Source organism: Microchirus variegatus (assembly GCF_963457635.1).
Source record: "Microchirus variegatus genome assembly, chromosome: 4".
Taxonomy (NCBI): Eukaryota; Metazoa; Chordata; class Actinopteri; order Pleuronectiformes; family Soleidae; genus Microchirus; species Microchirus variegatus.
Window position 1 is genome coordinate 24,374,273 of NC_139805.1, and position 20,334 is coordinate 24,394,606.

Here is a 20,334-nt window from a genome sequence, read left to right on the forward strand (position 1 = left end):
AGTGAGACCTCATTGTGTCAGATCTGCTTCTGAGTGGATCTTTCATCCATGTGGTTTACAGCTCGGGTCAATAAGTCTGGAAAAGCTTGCAATAGCAGGCTGCACTTTCTGCCATTTTTCTGTCACTCACTTGCAAACATCTGGGTGTCATCTTTACCCTAGCTCTCCTCTATGTTGTTAAACTATTTACTGCTTTGATGAACAGTGTCTTAGTGCAATTTTACAATTACGGAAGACGTGTCACAGCATGTTAAAAGTATTTGATCACAAACACACTTGTCGTAATGATGGAATGAGGCCACTTTTTGACATCCTCGTGCCTCTCCCTCCTTCATGTGCAGGAGCTTCCATGCTGCAGACGAGGAGTTTCGGACAGAGTTCAAAGTGCCTCCGTTTCAGGACTGCGTCCTGAGTTTTCTGGGTTTCTCAGAGGAGGAAAAAGCCAACATGGAGGAGCGTACTCTTAAACATGGTCAGTGCTGCAGCACACTGCAATCTGTCTCTGCAGCTGTTGTGTTTCTCTATGTCTCTACGCCATAGTTTAAGAAATGTGATGATGTTAAAATACTCAAATTAAAATATATAGAAATACATGTGTTGCAGAAATGGCACAACAACTCTGGAGGTCCGATGTGTGTTTGTTTATGTATAATCATCTCTGTGTTTCTCTGTGTGTGTGTAAGGTGGCCATTATCTTGAGGGTGGAGATGAGCGCTGCACACATATGGTGGTGGAGGAAAACTCAGTCAAAGAGCTGCCATTTGTTCCCTCAAAGAGACTCTTTGTGGTCAAACAGGAGGTAGGCCTTCAAGTTTTCTTTCATATTTCACAATATGTTTTGGATATGGGATCGTGTTAATTAATAAGACAAACATGTAAAAGCATGTTCGTTTTTCTTTTTTGAGATTGGAAACTAAACATCCTTGAACTCAACTCTGCTTCTATAAGTCTAAAACTCCTCTGGTACTATGTTGAGATCAAGAGAATATTTGAAGCACTCTGAGGCTTTGGCACACAATAATGAATCGTCTATATGTTCCCGTCCTAAAAAGAAAGTTGAATCATAATCCGATCAGGATTCTTTCAAGTTAAACCTCAGTCGATGCAGTCTTAGTCTCTTTGTGTCTGTGCTGTCAGAGATGGTTATCAATAATAGATTTTCCTTCCAGTGCATGAATACATGGGCTTGAGGTGGAGTTGTGGTTTAGCTGTAGTTATAGCTTTACAATCAATAGGGCTTGTTTTGCCTCACTGTGTGTCTCATTATAGTATCAGAAATGTTTTTTCCCTTATTCAGTCGTGGATAAAACACATTTCTTTCTTGTGTGTCTGCTGCAGTGGTTTTGGGGAAGCATTCAGATGGATGCTCGAGCCGGAGAGTCCATGTACCTGTATGAGAAGGTGAGTGTATGATGGGTCATTTTTACGGGTGTTCACCCAACGATGAATTGATTAGATTCTTCACAGCTTTAGCTTTTCCATGCCTCAGCCTTTTCATCTCAAGAACACATTAAGAAAAAATCGTTTCTTAAATTTGACCAACACTCAAAAATTAACCGATAAGAATGTGGTGGCCATGGTCACTGACTGTGACCTCATTTATCTATGTGACTGTGATATAATAAATTACTTACCTGTAAGTCATTTAATTACATCTGGCACACTCACTTGGATGACCTTATTATAATTAAGGGGTCAAAAGTCACATTGACTGTAAGAATCAATTCTTTTTTGCCTCATAAACACATTATCCTCAGAACGCCTTGAGAGAATCCTTTTAAATTTGAATCAAATGTTCACATAGACTCACAGATTAACTCTTAAAGGTCCAGTACATAAGAATGATGAGACTCAAGAGTGCGGCATTTCTGAAAAGTGGAGTTGTCAGACGTCCCCTGTAACCAGGCACCTATTGAACAATTCTTGCCGTCTTCTGCTGTTCTAAATTGTGAATTTTCCTCTAAATGGGAACATAATTTACAAAACAAACATCATGATTTATTAAAGAAGAGGTGGAACTCTTGATTGAGACTCAGAAAAATATTTACTGACATAAATGAAGTGAGAATTGAGTCCTACTTCCTAGCCATCACTTTTCAAACTGTAAGATTATACTTGTAACTCTACTACATGATTTTCTTTGTCTTTCTGCACTTTAGAATGACAGTCCAGCCATGAAGAAGGCCGTGTCCCTTCTGTCCCTCACGACGCCCAACAGTAACCGTAAGCGGCGACGTCTCAAGGACACGCTGGCTCAGTTCACCAAAGAGACCGAGATCTCCCCTTTCCCTCCACCTCGTAAAAGGCCGTCAGCGGAGCACTCCCTGTCCATGGGTTCTCTGCTGGACATCTCAAACACCCCTGAGACATGCAAGGCTTTGGCAGGTAAGACGGAAGATGGCAAGTACTGAAAGGTTCCTGCTTGATTCCAGGTAAAGTACAGGCACTGGAACCATTGGTACTTTGGGTTTAATTACACCTCTTCATTCTAGATGACAGAGTAGGAAACAGTTCAGAAAGCAAGGAGAAAAAAACAGGAAGAGAAAAAGGAGGTTTTGCACAGACAGGAAAAGCAGGACAAGTGTCCTTCAACAGTCGGATGACGAGGAGCAGAGAAGAACATGGGAAGGTCAGGGTCTTCTTCAGGTAGAGAGTGATGCCGTTAACAGGCTAGTTTCGGGTAAATTAGTTTCAACTGCTGAAATATGTCAATGTGAAATACTGGTCTTTACCACCCACTGTATGTGTAGTAGTATCACCGTGCACCAGTGTAGCACTGTCCTGATTTTGTTCAAACAATATTTCTGAAGCTCTAACTAAAATACAGGAGGAGAATCTCACTGCAGTGTAACATTGTCATTCTAATCAATTTTAAAATCTCATTAAATTAGCATAACATTGAACCAGTAAACACATTTTATATGGCACAAACTGTTTTTATTCAGTTTTAATTTATTATAGTTGTTGAGGACAGGCCTAAGACAGCCTCCGTCTGAGCTTTACTGCAGGATGAAAAACAAAACGTCTCCCCTTCCTTCACTGTCCATCTTGTTATTCCAGAGAGTTCGAAGCCGTCCAGGAGTTCTGCTTCGGTCGTGTCCAAGCAGTCAGCCAGGTGGCAGGTCTCCAAGGAGCTCTACCAGACTGAGAGCAACTATGTAGACATTTTAAACACCGTCCTACAGGTGTGTGTGTGTGTGTGTGTGTGTGTGTGTGTGTGTGTGTGTGTGTGTGTGTGTGTGTGTGTGTGTGTGTGTGTGTGTGTGTGTGTGTGTGTGGTTGTTCCTCCACTGCCTGTCTTATCAGTTGGTCCCTGCTGAGAATCGGACTGCTGAGCAGTGAAGGAGAAAATGACCTTCCTGACCACTTCTCTTTCTGTCTCCTTCCCGCTTTAAAATATCTCTTTCTCTTTCTCTTCCTCATTTTAATTCAGTCCCATTTTATGCCTCATCTGACTTTCTTGTCATCTGTTCTCTTTTGTATTGTACTTGGTTTTACTGCCCCTTGACCTCACTGGTGAATTATATCTGATATAAATGAATTAAACTACTCAGTCCAGATTGTTCGGGGTTTTTTCAGAGGAATAGTATGGGGCACTTGTACATAGTCTGTTTGTTATGCTGTGTTTCCATCATGGTGCTGTTGAATTTGGTGCAGTACGGTTTGGGGCATTAACGCCCTTGTGTTTCGACTGAGAACAGTAGCTTTACTTGGTAGGCGGTGTGTCGGCTGTGCCTCATGGACTTGTAGCATGACATTGTGCCGGACAATGAACACAACCACAACAATGCAGCGTTTTATGTGACTTAGGACTGCAGAAACAGATATAAATTAAAGAATCTCAACCGAAAAAGAATTGTTACCTTTCTTTTAGACAACTTTTTCCAGCAGAAGACAAAAGAAAACCGAATCCCCCACACAAGGATTTGTGTAACTTATAAATATAAACTAATCCACAATCCTCAAACTATTGTCAAGATTATTTTGATACATCACCTTACAACAGGGTAAATGGCACCCCTATCAAAGCCTGAGCCGCTCAATGCTATGTATTATTGTGCTTTTATTTAAAACGCTTTGACGCCTGGCATTATCGAGAAATCCAAAATGTATTTTGTCCCACAAGCTGTTGATTTTCCAAACTCTAGCAATAACTACTTCAATGTCTAGCTGGCTCAGACAAAGGTGTAGTGTAAATATGAATATAAAGCTTTATTGTGATGTGATGCAATGTTTGTTATTGTCGTTATGTGGACGGCTGGGTGATTGCTGCTGCAATCCAATTTCCTTAAGGAGACAAAGTAGTACTATCTAACAGCAAGGCACAACAATAGACACAATCTTAAGATGGTGGTTAAATTACTTTTTTTATGTTGTCCCTGGTCACAGCAATGTTTCAATGAGCTCATAAAATCCTGAAATATACCTTTTAATTCTTAAAAAAAAAAAACAATCTTGCCACATGCTGACATCACCTAAATGCTGCTTGAAGATCATTTATCACAGGGAATCCACAGTTTTGGCTGACTCATTCAGTAATCACTGCATGCTTGGGTGGAGATGAAGAGCTGTTGATTACTGTCTTGATTGTTGATTACGGTCTGTTTCATAGACCGTTATTTGTATATCTGTTTATTTATTTTGTTTTTGAAGCTTTTCAAAGATCCGTTGGAGAAGGAGGGGCAGGTGGGCGGACCCATCCTCGCTCAAGAGGAGATGAAGACAATATTTGGCAGCATCCCTGACATCTATGACGTTCACACCAGAATAAAGGTGGGATGTGTAAATGATCACGTCACTGTGATTGTGTTTACCTTTTGACACTGCGCTGTTGACCTGGTATTTACATTATACAATGGTTTGTTTTCATCAGAGTGACCTTGAAGAACTGCTGAGTGACTGGTCAGAGGACAAGAGTGTGGGAGACATCATTCTCAAATATGTGAGTTCAAACAAACTGGTTTCTTCTTGCATTATTTATGGGTTTGTTTTAAAATAAAGCATGTAAATATAACAAGTTTTTTCTGTCCCAGTTTATGGAGATGAAGCACTGTGGCTCCATAGTAAAGATCTAAAACATGCTGGTCTCCAATGTGAAAAGTCACAACTCTGATGAACATGCAAGATGATGGGATCATGTGTTTTTATGCAAAATGTATTTATTTTTGTTTGAAACTGAACTTTGATTCAGGCTTCTGCATAATTACAAAACAAAACTCTTTTTACAACAATTTCTGAGTGCGATCTGAGAACATCATCATTTTGAGTTTTAGAAGACACCAATAGACACTGCTGAACAGTTTTTGATCCAGAATTAAAGATCCATTAATCCAGAAAATTATCAACAGATCAATCATTTATTAAAATAGCACTTGGTTACAGCCCTAAATTGAAGTTTAATAACAAAACTGAACCTTTCTCTTTGTTTAATGTTATGACCTCACGGCATTCCTGCACTACCATCACAGCCCTCCAGGGGGTACAGCCCACACTTTGGGAGTCTGGAAACGTTGTGCATTTTTCCATAACTTAAAACAAAACCAAGCAAACCAAAAAATGAACACAAGTTTGTCAATGTGAAACCTTGCTCTTGTTTCTGTCTGCGTTGTCTGACCTTTCCTCCTCTTCTCTCTCAAGTCCAAAGAGCTGGTGAAGGCCTACCCGCCGTTTGTCAACTTTTTCGAAATGTGCAAAGAGACTATTGTTCACTGTGAGAAACAGAAGCCCCGATTTCACGCTTTCCTCAAGGTATGACCTTTACATTTGTACATCACGGACTGCTGTGTGTGTGTGTGTGTGTGTACATAACTGGTGGATTTTCACACACAGATACACTCTGCATCAGAGTTGACAAAGAAAACCGTAAAACAATGTCACGTTTTGTAAATTGTCACCAGCATGAATAGTTTGTGTACAGCGTTTCTGCGTGTTTTGTGTTTACAGTGAAGTAATGTCGGCTGGTGCACATCACAACTTCACCAACTTCTTTTGATACACCGACCAAGCGAGCCGAAGTTGGAACTGACTCGCGTGGTGACAGATGAATAGTGCTGAAAATATTAATCTGAGTCTGTTTTATATATCGCAGATCAACCAGGCAAAGCCAGAATGTGGCAGACAGTCACTGGTGGACTTACTCATCAGACCTGTGCAGAGGCTGCCAAGTGTGGTGCTGTTGCTCAACGGTAACACACACACACACTTGGGCATACACAAGCACATACATGTATACACACACTTTTTGGTGAATCGGTCATGCCAGAAAATATTTTGTGCTGATTTCATCTTACCTCAAACCTTCCTCCTTCCCCACCTGCTTCCATCTCCTCCTTTATGTCCCTTTTATGTCACACTCTCTTCCTATTGTTTTTGATCATATCATACCTTCTTTTTCCTACCTGCTCCTCCTCCATACTTTGTTCCTTTCTCCTCATCTAACCTGTCTCCTATGTCCTGCCTATCCTCTCTTCATACCTTCTTCCTTTCTCCTTCTCATATCTGCCTTCCTCCTCACTTTTACCTTAAATAACCTCCTCACATCTACTTCTTATTTCCTGCCTCCTACCTCCACCTCATACCTGCATCTCATTGTTCTGTTCTTTTCTTTTCTTTTGCACTCACCTCATTTTGTCTCTTCATTCCCCACTCTCCCGTTCTTTTGTACAGACATAAGGAAACACACGTCAAATGACAACCCAGACAAGATAGCGCTGGAGAAAGCCATTGATTCTCTGAAAGAAGTCATGACGTGAGTAGACGGGGGGGATATGTAAATGTGATCTCCGGTCGCAGTAACGTAAGTTACATCTTGATATACACTCAACAAGCAATGTATTAGGAACATCTGAACAACATCTTATTCAGGCAACCGCCCATTCACCCAATCATGTGGCAGCATTAGAGTGTTGAGGTCATCAAACAACAGGAGAAAGACAGGAGAGTGCATGTACTGTTGTTTTTGTCAGATGTGCTGGTCTCTGAAATGATCATTCACCAGTCCACACAAACAGTTGTGATTTGAAGTTTTTAATGCCATATCTGTAAGCCTAGGACAGAAACCCCATAAAAACAAACCTAGAAAGAATTGTATCATTTAGAACCTACAACAGATATTTAAAGCTTTCTCTGTTGTTCTTCCCAAACAGCCACATCAATGAGGACAAGAGGAAGACGGAAGGACAAAAGCAGATCTTTGATGTTGTTTATGAAGTTGATGGTTGTCCCGTAAGTCTCAATTTCTTAAGTTTTCATGTCTGTGGTGCTATAATTGTATATAATATATATATTTAATGTTAATACAAATACATAATGGTGCTATAATCTTAAAGTAAAAATGCATTCCCGTTGTGTTGCAACATACCCCATGCAAAAGGTATCTACTTTGATATAAACATCAATAACTTGTCTTCTGTGCAGGCCAACCTGTTGTCATCTCATCGCAGCCTGGTTTACCGAGTAGAAACCATTGCCCTCGGAGATCAGCCATGTGACCGCGGAGAAAACGTCACGCTCTTCCTCTTCAATGACTGCCTGGAGGTGTGAATTACACAAATGCTAATATATCTTTTAACCTTTTTTACTGAGAACATTTTCACGACCCGTTGTCCAAACATCTCAGTTTTACTTGATTGGACTCTTATGCTGCTTTTACATTCCTCTCTTCACTTGTGAGATATCAGATGCTGAAATTTAGTGCTGATTTTATGTGAATTATTTCCAATTAGTACCAACACAATTTGGTCAGTGTTGTCATTACACGATTTGTGAAAGTGTAACTAGTTCCAGGCACTGCTAACTTATTACGACAGTTGTAGAATGACATGCAACGCGTATTTTATTTTATAGAATTAACTAATACAATGACAGATACTATTAAAATGTGTTATTATTTTCTAAGAATCATGAATATAAGCTATAATTATTGCCATGATTTGTTCTGCACATGTGCAAAGTGTCATTACTTCTGTTACCTTGAATGATAGTTGTGGAATGACTACTAACACTAAAAATAACATAGAGTTAACTAGATTGTTAGCTATTTTACTGTCAAGTGTTATGGCGGAAGTTTTATATAAGTAGTAAGAAACTGGAGTCAGCGGCTCTTATTTTTTTCATTATGTTCAAAGCCAGGTTGAAAGGAAGTGGTGCTTTGTAAGATTGACTGACTGACTGACTATTGTTGTTAAAAAGGTCTGGTCAGCTGGTTCATGTCAGGATCCTCCGCATCACTCGTGTTTTTAGCTGCAAGATGAAAATAGCCACACTGTTACATTACTAAAACAAAATAAAAACATATTTAAAATAGAATGACTTATCAAAACATGTATTTATTTTATAAAAAGAACCAAGAACGTGATATTACACTAATTTTATTTAAAATACCTGAACCTACCGTAAGTTATTTTGACATATTGTAGTCACACTTCGCACAGATTTGTACCGGAACAAATTGGATAACGACAAGTACTATTTATAATACCAAATCTATTAATGAATCCAGTCTAAGATCTGCCCCTTAAACCTCGATCTAGTTTTACAAGGCTAATGTGAGTGCCAGGGCATTTTTAAAAGCTGTCCATCAGTTTTAACCAGTATTGTATTACAGATAATTACGTTAAACATTTGGTTTTCATTGCATTAAGCTCTTGTGAGGTTGAGAGAAACACCACCTGCCTCCTCTTTCTCTCTTTGTATGTGGGTTTATAAAAAGAACGGGGATCAGCTGGATCTCAGCGCCTTTCTAATTTAAAGACACGCTGAGGAAAAAAGCGCCTTGATTTAAAAGGTGAAAAGCATGTGTGCAGTGCATCACAGCTGACATAATCATTGTGCGTGTTAATTAGCAAAGGGTGGCAGCGTGAGAACAGGGCAGGCTCTAATGATGGAGACATGGTGGGTGATGGCAGTGTGTCAGGCGCGTTGTGTGTTTTTGTGTTGAACTCCAACACACACACACACACACTTTCCATATAGTCCTTTATGTGTGGTGAACTGAGTGGGTGGCCTCATTGTTCCCCTCCATCATCACTAGTCATTGATTAACTCTAGTGTTCATATATAATCACACTCTTCACTCACACTGCCTCTATAACAAGGACACACAATGCAATGTCCTCTTTACTCCCTGCTTCCTTCCTCCATTCCTTCCTTTCTTCCTTCCTTCTTTCCTCCCTCTGCTCAGTGAATGCCACGTTGATTAATTGCCAATTAACATCTTCACCTACACACAGTGAAATGCATAATTTTACATTACTTTCTTTGCTCACATTTGTCTACAGATCGCGAGGAAGCGTCACAAGGTGATCAACACTTTCAAGAGTCCACTGGGACAGACGAGGCCACCGCCTCCACTCAAACACATCGCACTGATGCCACTGTCCCAGATCCGAAGAGTGCTAGACCTGCAGGACACAGAAGGTAACACACACACACATGCCGGCAGCACACAGCTAATGCAGTTACTGCTCACTAAGGGGGGTTTTATATCCATTGTTATACCCCAAAGTGGTTAAACACCCCTTTGGAGTGTCCCTGTATCACACTACAATGACAGAGCAGGAGCTTCATTCATTTATGTGAACACAGTTTTATAGCAGAAGCTGTTTCACAGTGTGTTCTATTAAAGATGCTGCACTGCTTCAGAGTCAGCTCATAAAATCATTTCATTCCCAGGGTGTTTTTAAAAATGTTCCACAGTGAGCAGGATTATGTTCACAACAGTGGCTGAACAGTTGGTTTCCTTTGACCCTGTAACACAAACTCTCTTTAAAAAAAACAAATAAATAAATAAATAGAGAGATGACATTGGAAATCTTCAGTCGGTTTCCATTATTATCCTTCAGTTATGTTTCTAGATGAATCCATTAAAAATAATTACAATGTTTTTTGTCTTCCCGGTGTAACAAATAATACATTCATGTAATTTTGTAAGCAAATGTTTAATAGATTCCTTTCTAATCAAACAATTTATTGTCAATTTATTCCAAGGAAAATTATGAGATCAGCAGAATATTTTCATCTTGTAGGGTAGGGGTTTCGAACACATTTTCACTAAGGGCCACATCAGCCTAATGGTTACCCTCAAAGGGCCAGATGTCACTGTCATACAGAATAAATGTAACAAAATATAATGTAACTACTCTGTAACATATTGCGAAATAACTTTCTGTATTCATTACTTATTCAATTTCTCTCGTCGCATGATGCTAGTGGCGGTGCCATCACTTTGCGGGTAACACAATCGCCATGCATTGTGGGAAATGTAGTTTATGGTCAACGCATGCCTTAAAGCAGCATAGACCTGTTTTAACACAGATTTTTAAGACCAATTAATCACTTGTGGGCCACATAAAATGACGTGGCGGGTTTCATCTGGCCCCCGGGCCTTGAGTTTGACACGTATTGTAGGGGATTCTGGGTATATGTAATATATGATTGATTTTAGGATAGTGATGGCTCTTAGGGCCTGATTTACTAAAGCTTTGCTCATGCAAAAATGTGTGCAAACTGGATTGCACACGCAGATTAGCGTTGATGCTGATCTACTAACAGGGCGCAACGAGGAGCGCATCCCTCAGACGGGCAAAATAGCACCCGCAACCCATTTAGCATTCTTGCCTTAATGCATATGCAATATGGGGCGTTTACACGCTATTTTGCGTGTGATGGGAGGAGAAAATGTAAATATGTTATTTTATCACGCGCAAAGTGATTTATCAAACCTGAAACTGATTGCGGTGTTTATTTTTGCGTCTATATTTAGCACGTTTGAAAGGCAGGTCTTAACTGGCACAGCGGTGCGCGACGTGCACATGGCTGCGGTTATTTATAGTTATATTTATTTGTAAATCAGGAAATCACGCTTTTCCAGAGCATGTTAAACTACGCGTTCACAGATGACGCACATTCATTTCTTATTTGGTATATCTGATTAAATTAAACATAGATATCCAGAAGAGAAATGTGTGTTTGTACTGGTGTGGGCTTGTGTGGCTTGGTCTGCAGTTTGTGGTTCAAGGAGGGGTCGTACCTATGTTCCCTGGTTAAGACCGGAGGAACGGGGAACCCCGCTTTACCTTAACGGGTCCAGCTCTAACCTGGTCTACACGGCGAACCGCAGGCGGCACAGTGCGCACACGTCACCAAAACCTCACAGGCAGGTTACCCTAACCCTAACCCTTCCAGTTCCAGGCACATTTAAATGCAATAAATAATCACAACAATCACTATTTAATGTAACTATCTGAATCAGCTATAGATAAATCATCTATATCGATTGTCCCGTCGCCTCTGACGTCAGATCAAAGGCTGTTGGCACGCGTACTGGAAACTCAGCCTGACTGAATTAACACAGATGAAACCAGGGACGGACTGGGACTAAAACGCCGTTGTGATGATCCGCTTTATTTATTTATTTACTTATTGACAAGAAAGTCACTCATCCATTAGATCCATAGAAACAGCAGAACTCACTCCCTGGCAGCTGTCAGTGAGCTGCAGGTGAGTCAGGAGGAGAGTGCAGCACCTTCTTTTTTTTTTTTTTACGGCAACATCCATAGTCCATAGTTTTCTTTGTTTGATATGTCAGGTAATGATGGAGCTGTCCAAAATACCGACGCAGGATTATAATATTAATAATAATATAAAAAGGTCCTATGGACCCGGGGAACAATATGTCATATATGCCTCGATCCCAGTTATCTGCTCATCGCAGAACGTCACTTTCTGTTCAGTCGCTTCAAATTTCATTCTGCGCTTCCGTTGAGTCTGCTCTTTCTCCATGTGGACAACTCTTGACTCGCGCAAAATCCTCATTTAAATAGGGCGGTCTTAACCACTTCTGCGCCTGTAGTCAATTGCGGCCGCAATCTTAGTAGTTCACCCGCAAAACGTAACCCAGTAGCGGGCGCAGTCTTTCTGCTCGCGCAAGCAATTTAGCGCTCGCTATTTGGAATCTTAGCTAATCAGGCCCTTAATGTTTTAACTCTAGTGATGAAAAATATTTGTTTTACACACACACAACTACCCTGTGATGTCATGTGTTAACACAATTGTCAGTCTAAACACAGATGAGTGATGGTGGTTATGGAGTTTGGATAAAGTAAATTGTTCTTATTTTCCCTCGTTGGGTCTCATTCTCCTTGTGTCTTTTCTGACTGTATTCTTCTTTTTTGTTGCTCCCCATTATCTCCTCTATCTCTGTCTGTCGCTGCCTGTTCTGCTCGCTCTGTCACTTCCTCTCCTCAGAATGTGTGAATGCTTTCGCCTTGGTGGTTCGCCCTCCGACTGAACAGGAGAACCTGTTGTTCAGCTTCCAGTTGACCGGAGAGGACACGGTTAAAAGCGCCTGGCTGCGAACACTTTGCCGCCATGTTGCCAACACCATCTGCAGGGCTGACGCGGTGAGAAGACACACACACACACACACACACACATTCATACACACACACACACAGAAAACTGAAGTAGGTGAGGCTGACGGATCGGATTGCTCTGCTTCGTTTCATTTATTCTGGAAGACTAAACTTTCAGCATCATCGTCTCCACTATCATAATCACCTTTAAGCTCCCAGGCAAGTATTGACACGCTAAGCTACTGTCAAGTTTGTTTAAAATCAATGTTTAAGACTTAAGTCAGAAATCCATGTTCCCCCCTTTTTATTTTGAAGGAAAAAACTCTCAGCTTTAACCCTGAGGTAAAAAGTCCATGTTCCCAGATTAAATCCAGAATAACCTAAATGTGTTTTGTTATGGTAACATAGGTTTAGGTTCATATATAAGGACCATGCCGTTTCACTGAACGAGCACAGATAAATGCATGAGACCACACAAAATATCAGCAAGCTTGTAATGGGTTAGGGAAATTAAGGAAAACTGACTTATGACTTGATTAAGCTCACTGATCTTTGATCCCACTGGAAGGCATAGAGGTGAGGCTGTCAGCTGTTAACAGAGCCAGCAGCAGGGGGCATCATTGGCCTCTGGTGTGCTCGTCTCACAGCTGCGTCCTCGGCGCTGTTTTCAGTGGGTCAGCGCTGCAGTGTGAATACCAACGAGACAGAGCTCTGCTCTCTGAAAGGAACTGCAGACTGAGGCAGAGAGAAATAAACACTATTTCCCTCTCTCTCTCTCTCTGCAGCTGATTTAACAGAACACCCCGTATTGTTTGCACAGTGTGTTTATCGATCAATTGTGTTAACTTTGGGTCATCATTTTTGATACTCAGCTTGACCTGTGTCTGTTTTGTGAGCAGGAGGACATGATTCAATGCACAGATCCAGACTCACTACAGGTCAGCACCAAGGACATGGATAGCACCCTGAGCAAAGCGTCCAGGGCCATAAAGAAGACGTCCAAAAAGGTAAAATAGGAGAAAAAGAGACGGTCTCATCATCCTGTCATCCTCATGGAAGGAGGAGGAGAAAAGGTGATGTTGTGGGGGATCATTACATCAGCAGAGGAATCCCTTATTTTCATTAAATTTGAACCTGGTCAATGTGCGTGCAAAATAATTTATTACATGAATGGATTTTCCCTCAAATCTGGTGGAAATGTTTATATTATAAGAAAAATATCGTCTGATAATTGTTGTTTTTTCTACTTATTTCTATAAACAACAGAGTCTAAGGAAAGTTTTATAGTATTCACCATTGTCATATGATCGATGACATCATAATTCAATTCAGAAAATGGCATCATATACAATCTTTGCTTTCATTATGATGGGCAACACATCGTCACCATTACATCACTATAGTTGATCCTATATATTTAACTAATGCAATAATTTTTCATCTAATAACATTAAATACTTGAGCTATCAGGACTGGGCGTCTTCACTGGTCAAATGATTTGAATTCACAATGCATCATTCAATTTTCTACATCAATGTTCATGGCTTCATTTTCAGTCAACACTAGCAGTCAGATAAAGATTATTATTTAAACATTTTCGAATAAAGTTTAAATGTTCTGTCCCCAGCTCCTAGCAACTAGAAAATCAACAAGCAATGTCTGAATGTCTGAAATAATTAATATAAACTCTCATGTTATTTAGTTGGGTTTTTTTTTCTTTGTTTTTGTTTATAAGAATAAGGGTTAAATCTTTTGCAGCATATGAGAAATGGAGAATTGAAGTGATTATTTTGAACGTTCTTATTCTGGGTCAGACTGAGACGACTGATTAATTGGACTTCTAATCACTTGGGGTTCCAGTTATGCAAGCACAGGAACGTGAACAGAACTCTGCCCAAGACACTTGATGTGATCATGCAGCAATCAAACGACAATGGAAAACACAAGTGTATTAATAACTGTGTGTTTTTTTATTTTTGTAGGTGACGAGGGCATTTTCATTCACCAAGACGCCGAAGCGTGTGATCCAGAGAGCATTCATGGCCAACAGTACTCCGGATGAGAAAACCCAGAGGCTCATGAGTCAAGAAAACAGCTCCACTCTGGCCGTGAGTCTGATATCTCCATCAGTGTGTTACTGATGTTTCCTTCACCAGTGTTTGTCTCCATTAGAGCTTGACTGAGACACAGATGTCATTTATTAGTTCATCTCTTGACAAACGGAGAAAAAGAACACAATGACAAATCAGAATTAGAGCGGCAACTAACGATTATTTTTGTAATCGATTAATCTGTCGATTATTTTCACGATTAATCGATGAATCGATTGGTCCATAAAATGGCAGAAAATGTTAAAAAAAACATTGATCAGTGTTTGTCAAACCTGGGAATGACGATGTTCTTCAATGTCTTGTTTTGTCCACAAACCAAAATGATTCAGTTTTAATGATTTCTTTGTTATGTGGAGCAAAGACTGAGAAAATATTCAGAAGAAGCTGAAACAATCAGAAATCTTGTTTTAATCATGAAAAAAGCTTCAAACCGATTAATCGATTATCAAAATAGTTGGCGATTAATTTAGTAATCGATTAATAATCGATTAAATGTTTCAGCTCTAATCAGAATGTGTCTACGTTGTCCGTCTGTCTCTTTGTCCATCTGCTCCCAATCGCCTTACTTTTCTATCCATCTCTGTCTCCTTTTTGCTGAAAAACGGGCCATTGATCTCTCAATCAGTCCACGAGGAAACCGCTTTCAGTTGGAGTCGACTTTGATCTAACTTTATTAAGAAGAAGGAAAAAGGGGTTATGTTCTCGAAAGTGCTGAGACTTTATTTCTACCTTTTCTTTATACCTATATTATTCAGCGTTTTCTCTGCTATTTTTAATGGTTAAAACCTCACAATAGTGTCTTCACTTAAGATTGACTGTGATTGGAACGTATTAAAAGGGAGGTGACTGTAAATAAAGAGTGACAGGATGATCATTCCTTAAGGCTGTGCACCACCTCTGCAGAGAGGTGCATAATTGTTCTGACATGCAAACATGCCCGCGGGTCCATTCATTCAAAATGAGGGTCCACGTCAATCTGGCATGACACATATTCCTAACCTGATCCCACACTCTGTTCCTTTCCAATATACTGTCCTACTTAGCGCTCACCTCAGTGGACTCATGAATGCAGAGACAATTAAATGGACTACAATATGTCACTTTATGCAGTTCTTATACAGATTATGTGTTCAGTTGTGTAAGCAGGGCCTTAGTCCCAAAGCTCCACCCCATGTCTCGGGCTTCAAATGACATCATTAATATTTTTACAGTGGGAGTAAAAACACTTTATTTACAGTCACTGGTTGGCTTTATATAATTATTTATGATCTTTATATACTTTCACTGATCATCTTAATGCACGGTCTGATTCTCTTATCTAAAAAGGCAGGTATTTTAATTATGTTGACACCTGTGGCTCTGACGTTCATTCTCTCCACCTCCTCTTCTCCCTTCCTCCAGACAGACGACAACGCCTTATTTTCTTTGTTACCTTCCATTCTCTTCCCTCCATCTGTGTGTTTTGTTTCTGTACAGCTCTTCCCTCTGACTTGTCCTGGTTTCATTCATCATATGTAAATCCGTGCTGCTTGTGTCTCTCCTCTCTAGATGTCTCGCTCTGCCTCTACATTCAGTTTGAGCGAATCTGCAAAGGGTAGTGCAGTGGTGCAGCGCTCTAACTCTCTCGACCACCCCCCTCTAAGGACCAGGGTTCCCGTCTGTATCCGTACCCCCTGCAGCCCCACCCGCGGTCCTGGCCCCAACTCCGCCTCTCACCCCGCCCATAGCCCTGGTCCCAGTTTCACCACTGAGCTCAGACATACTCCCACTTCCCAAAAATCCATTCTTCATCCTCCAGTATTGACCCAACCAGCACATGTTCACCAAAGCCTCCTCACTTCACAACAGTCCACCACTCCCACCAAATCCACCACCTCTATGTCCGTCCCAGCCGTTCGAAACTCCACCCAGCTCAACTACCCCAAAACCCCCGAGCCTAAACTTAGCCAGCACGTATACAGACATCAGCCGCTCAGGTCTGTGGCTCCTCAGCAACTTTATGTCAAAGGTGGGATCTTATCTGAGTCCAGCAGGGCCTCACATGTCCGCCAGGACCCAACCAAGGCTGTTCTGACCAGTCCACGCAAGGAGACTCTGCTGTAAAGCACAGCCAAAGTCAATCCCGGAGCCTGATGTGAGCAAAAGTTACTGTTGCTTCGTCTTAACCAGGGCTTCACCAAAACCTTTCCTAACTCCCTGCTCTACTTGAATCTGCATCCTCATAACACTGGTGCTTTTCTTCTACCAAATCAACTCCGGAGATCAGATTCAGAAAGTTTTATTGTAAACTCAAAGTATGATTTATATACCATAATATTGTAAATATGGAAGTAATTCTTCTCCTCCACAAGAAATTGGCACAATAGTGATGAGCAGATTTTCTAAGGGTTGATTTGGAAAAAACAAGTTCCTGTGATCACGTAGGTTAATCTGGTGGTGGCTGTTCACTCGGTGGTTGTTGTATGAAGACAGAGGTGTGATGGGTGTAATTTGTAATTTGTCACTTCCTGTCACAGTTTTGACCATTGTCGCTCAACGAAACTAAGAGTCATGCAACATTTTCAGTTTACGCTTGAACAACAGGCCGTAATCATCTCCATGGTATTCTCTGTTCTCCATCTGGCTCGAGTTGCATCATCACTATTGAGAAATACTCATCTCAGCTTGTTTATTTGTTTTTCAAAATGGATAATGGAGACTGTGACGACCAACAACTTACATGCACATTGTGAGAAGAAAATACTTGAGCGAAACATACTCTGAAATATGTTATGTTGGTTGCTTGACTCTTTCGAAAAAAGTGTCAGGAAATAGGGTACAAATTAGTCTATAGAGCCGGAGGCCTGTTAACAAACTTCATGGGAGAAGCCTCCTGCTGTTAATATGTAGAATGTTTTATTCTCTCTTAGCTGATCTGGACCAGAATCCATCAACTGTATAAAGTCATGTATTGTCTGCTGATAGCAGTCAATAATAGCTAGAATTATATAGTTCTAGCACTATACTCCGTTTGGTATCAGCCTGATACCATCAGGCGTCACTTACCATTACTCGACACAAACTGGTGATGGTCAACACCGTTGTTTTCAGTGTATTGAATCAGTTAATTATAATGATTAGTTCAGTACTTCCTGCATGACTGGAGCACAGACTCCGTCTGACAACAGTCGCTGAACTAAAATACAGCTGAACAGGTTGTGATTTTGCTCACGATTTGGCAGTGCTGTCACTAAATACACCAAACTCCTGTGTTAAATATTGAGATTTTTGAAATTTCCTTGCTAAACGTTGGAGATTAACGTACATTTTCAGGATTTGTACGTCTTTTTTAACTGATTTGGCGTTGTTCGGTTTGTTGGTCGTCACGCTCATGACCAACTATCCCTAATGAAAAATGCAAAAAAAAAAAGTGTTGCGTATCCAAATGTCATGACGTGCCTTTTAATCTGGACACCACACTCGGATGCACTGAGTATTTTGGCTCGTTTGCTGACAAAAAACAAACAAAAAGATTGCTCAAGGGAATTAAAATGTCAATGTGTTCACGGGAGCTGGGCCGCTGTCTCAGCTGGCAAGTCACCTGTCTCCATTTTAACCACATTCACCTCAGCCATTTAACGACTCCCCATCTGTCTGGAAGCCATTCATGTGCAACAAATGGACTTTGATATAAAAAAAACAGCGTTATCTCTGTTGAGATTAAACCGACGAACACCCACCTGTTGCGTACAACCTGCCAGCGACCATGAGAGTTCAATAATCAGTCACATTCTGCAGATAGATGACGAAACCTATATGTTCAGGATTATGAAAGAAACATGCAGCGTTACTTCAGGCTTCCTTAAGAAATAACCCTTAAATGTCAGTTGGCAGAAATGGAAATTAAAACAATCACCCTTCATTTTCATGTTTTAATGCTAACTGAAGGGTTCTCCGAAACAAATGGAAGAGAAAGGGTGAGGTTAAAGACGGCATATGTAAGAATGTGGCCGAAAACGGTTACTACACTCAGAAGATCAGAGTACAGAATAAAGATGTAACCTGTGTGTCTGTGTATGTGTGTGTGTATCTGTGTCTGTGTGTCACAGTTAACGTCTTAAGGCCACATTATACTTCTCCGACTGCGTCACCACGGAGACGCCTCGAGCCTTTATACTTCTGCGTCGTGGTGACGGACACACGCTGCAATTTCCCGCCTGATCAGTAGGGGTCGCTGTGCAAGGTTGTTGTGCTTCTGGCTACAGTGAGCAATGGCGTCAATGTTTATCGGCGGGGATCAGCCCCGTGTCTGTGGACGCTCGGTGCGACTGTGAGCCGGCACAGAGCAGCTTCGCTCGGCCTGTCCTGAGGACCAATCGCAACTCTTGCCGTCTCCGTTGTCCCTTGACGGAGTGACGGACACTTAAAAAATATTTTGTGCAGTCGGAGACGACGCAGAGGCTCCCCGACAGGCTCTACGTCGACGCAGTGGACTCTGCGTAACCTACGCAGAGCACTTCACGCAGAAGTATAAATTGGGCTTTAGTTTGTTCAGTAGCAGATTTGACTTTGTGTCATTGACGGTGTCTTTGTTCACTCACGTCTCTCTTTCACACACTCATCTCATTAAAGTGCAGTGAATGGCTGAATGACAGTTGGGGTGTTGGTATTGAGCAGAGTTGAATGGCTGACTGATGAATTAATCAGATGTATTCTTCTAATGTTCCAGGCAGTTGAAGGTTCTTTTTTTTTTTTTTATTATTATTTTATTAGCACATTCTCTGTGCTTGTTCTTTCAGTTTTTAAAGATTGTGATTGTGTTTTGCTGAAATCTGTTTCCTTCTTCTCTCTCTGGGGTTTACAGGCGCACCACTCACCCTCCATGGTCCATTTGCCTTCCATGTTTGAGAGGAAGTACCACACATTCAGCCGGTCGTCCACTCACCTCATATGAGATGCTGCTTTGCAGCCTGCACAGGTTGGCCGACAGGTTTCACCGACAACTCGACCACGTTGGCCTTGTGAGTACAAAACTAACGCTAAGTGTCAAAGTCTGTTGGAGCAGCGTTTATTCAAATTGAAGCTCTGGACACACAGAAAGAGAAGGGGGGGGGGAAACTGACCTCTGATGCAAGGCAGCATCAGATTTCTCCAGCTCCTTATCAGAGAACATCCAGGAACTGTGTGGACGTATGGTTGCAACAACAAACCGGTTGCAACAACAAACCAGTTGTTGATCCACCTGAATAAAAGTGATTTCTCTCTGAAAACGAACTAACAGGACTGGTATTACAGGCAACACCATGTGTGTGTGAGTGCGCGCGTGTGTTAGGTCACGTTTTATCTGTTTTTAAAAATGAAGGATGTCAAATTTTTTTAATGTACCTAATTATTTTGTGTTTACTACCTGTTCGCACTAACTATGGACCAAGAAAACAACATGTCTCAGCCTCTGTTTGAATGCTCTTTGTGTCACTGAGCGTTGCAGAAGTTAACAAAACATTTGAAGTGTAGGTGTTATGTCCTAGTTCAAACTGACATCTCATAGCTCTTTTAATTACCTCTGGAAATGACACATTTATATATATATATATATATATATATATATATATATATATATATATATATATATATATTAACATACATTTAATATTGTTACGCAGGTATACTTGATTTCGCCTGATGTAATATTAATGTTATCTTTCTCGTTGTCTAGCGTTTTAAAGCGTCTGTTTTTTAACAGGGAATAAAAGTGTTGAAGCTCATCTTTCCTTTTCACCGTTTTAAAAGAGGCTTTTATGCTCTGTTTCTGTCTTCTCTGTCTGTGTTGAAGTAAGGATGCTACGTCGTTGTACATATTTATTCTTGATGAATACATTTTATATCCATTT

The 20,334-nt window shown here is 40.8% G+C and overlaps 1 protein-coding gene across 1 annotated transcript in view; it reads left to right on the forward strand.

The window, feature by feature from the left end:
• The window catches only part of ect2 (epithelial cell transforming 2), a gene marked incomplete at both ends in the record, with an annotated part of 28,355 nt that extends 8,958 nt beyond the window's left edge, over positions 1 to 19,397 (forward strand). The window contains 17 exons of the mRNA XM_083888052.1: positions 342 to 472; positions 684 to 799; positions 1,339 to 1,401; positions 2,160 to 2,385; positions 3,061 to 3,185; positions 4,654 to 4,773; positions 4,874 to 4,942; positions 5,638 to 5,748; positions 6,089 to 6,185; positions 6,667 to 6,748; positions 7,146 to 7,224; positions 7,417 to 7,536; positions 9,279 to 9,417; positions 12,247 to 12,401; positions 13,253 to 13,360; positions 14,336 to 14,461; positions 19,308 to 19,397. Coding sequence (XP_083744178.1) covers positions 342 to 472; positions 684 to 799; positions 1,339 to 1,401; positions 2,160 to 2,385; positions 3,061 to 3,185; positions 4,654 to 4,773; positions 4,874 to 4,942; positions 5,638 to 5,748; positions 6,089 to 6,185; positions 6,667 to 6,748; positions 7,146 to 7,224; positions 7,417 to 7,536; positions 9,279 to 9,417; positions 12,247 to 12,401; positions 13,253 to 13,360; positions 14,336 to 14,461; positions 19,308 to 19,397 — 1,957 coding nt within the window. The remainder of the gene's footprint in view (positions 1 to 341; positions 473 to 683; positions 800 to 1,338; positions 1,402 to 2,159; positions 2,386 to 3,060; positions 3,186 to 4,653; positions 4,774 to 4,873; positions 4,943 to 5,637; positions 5,749 to 6,088; positions 6,186 to 6,666; positions 6,749 to 7,145; positions 7,225 to 7,416; positions 7,537 to 9,278; positions 9,418 to 12,246; positions 12,402 to 13,252; positions 13,361 to 14,335; positions 14,462 to 19,307) is intronic.
• Positions 19,398 to 20,334: the final 937 nt, after the last annotated feature.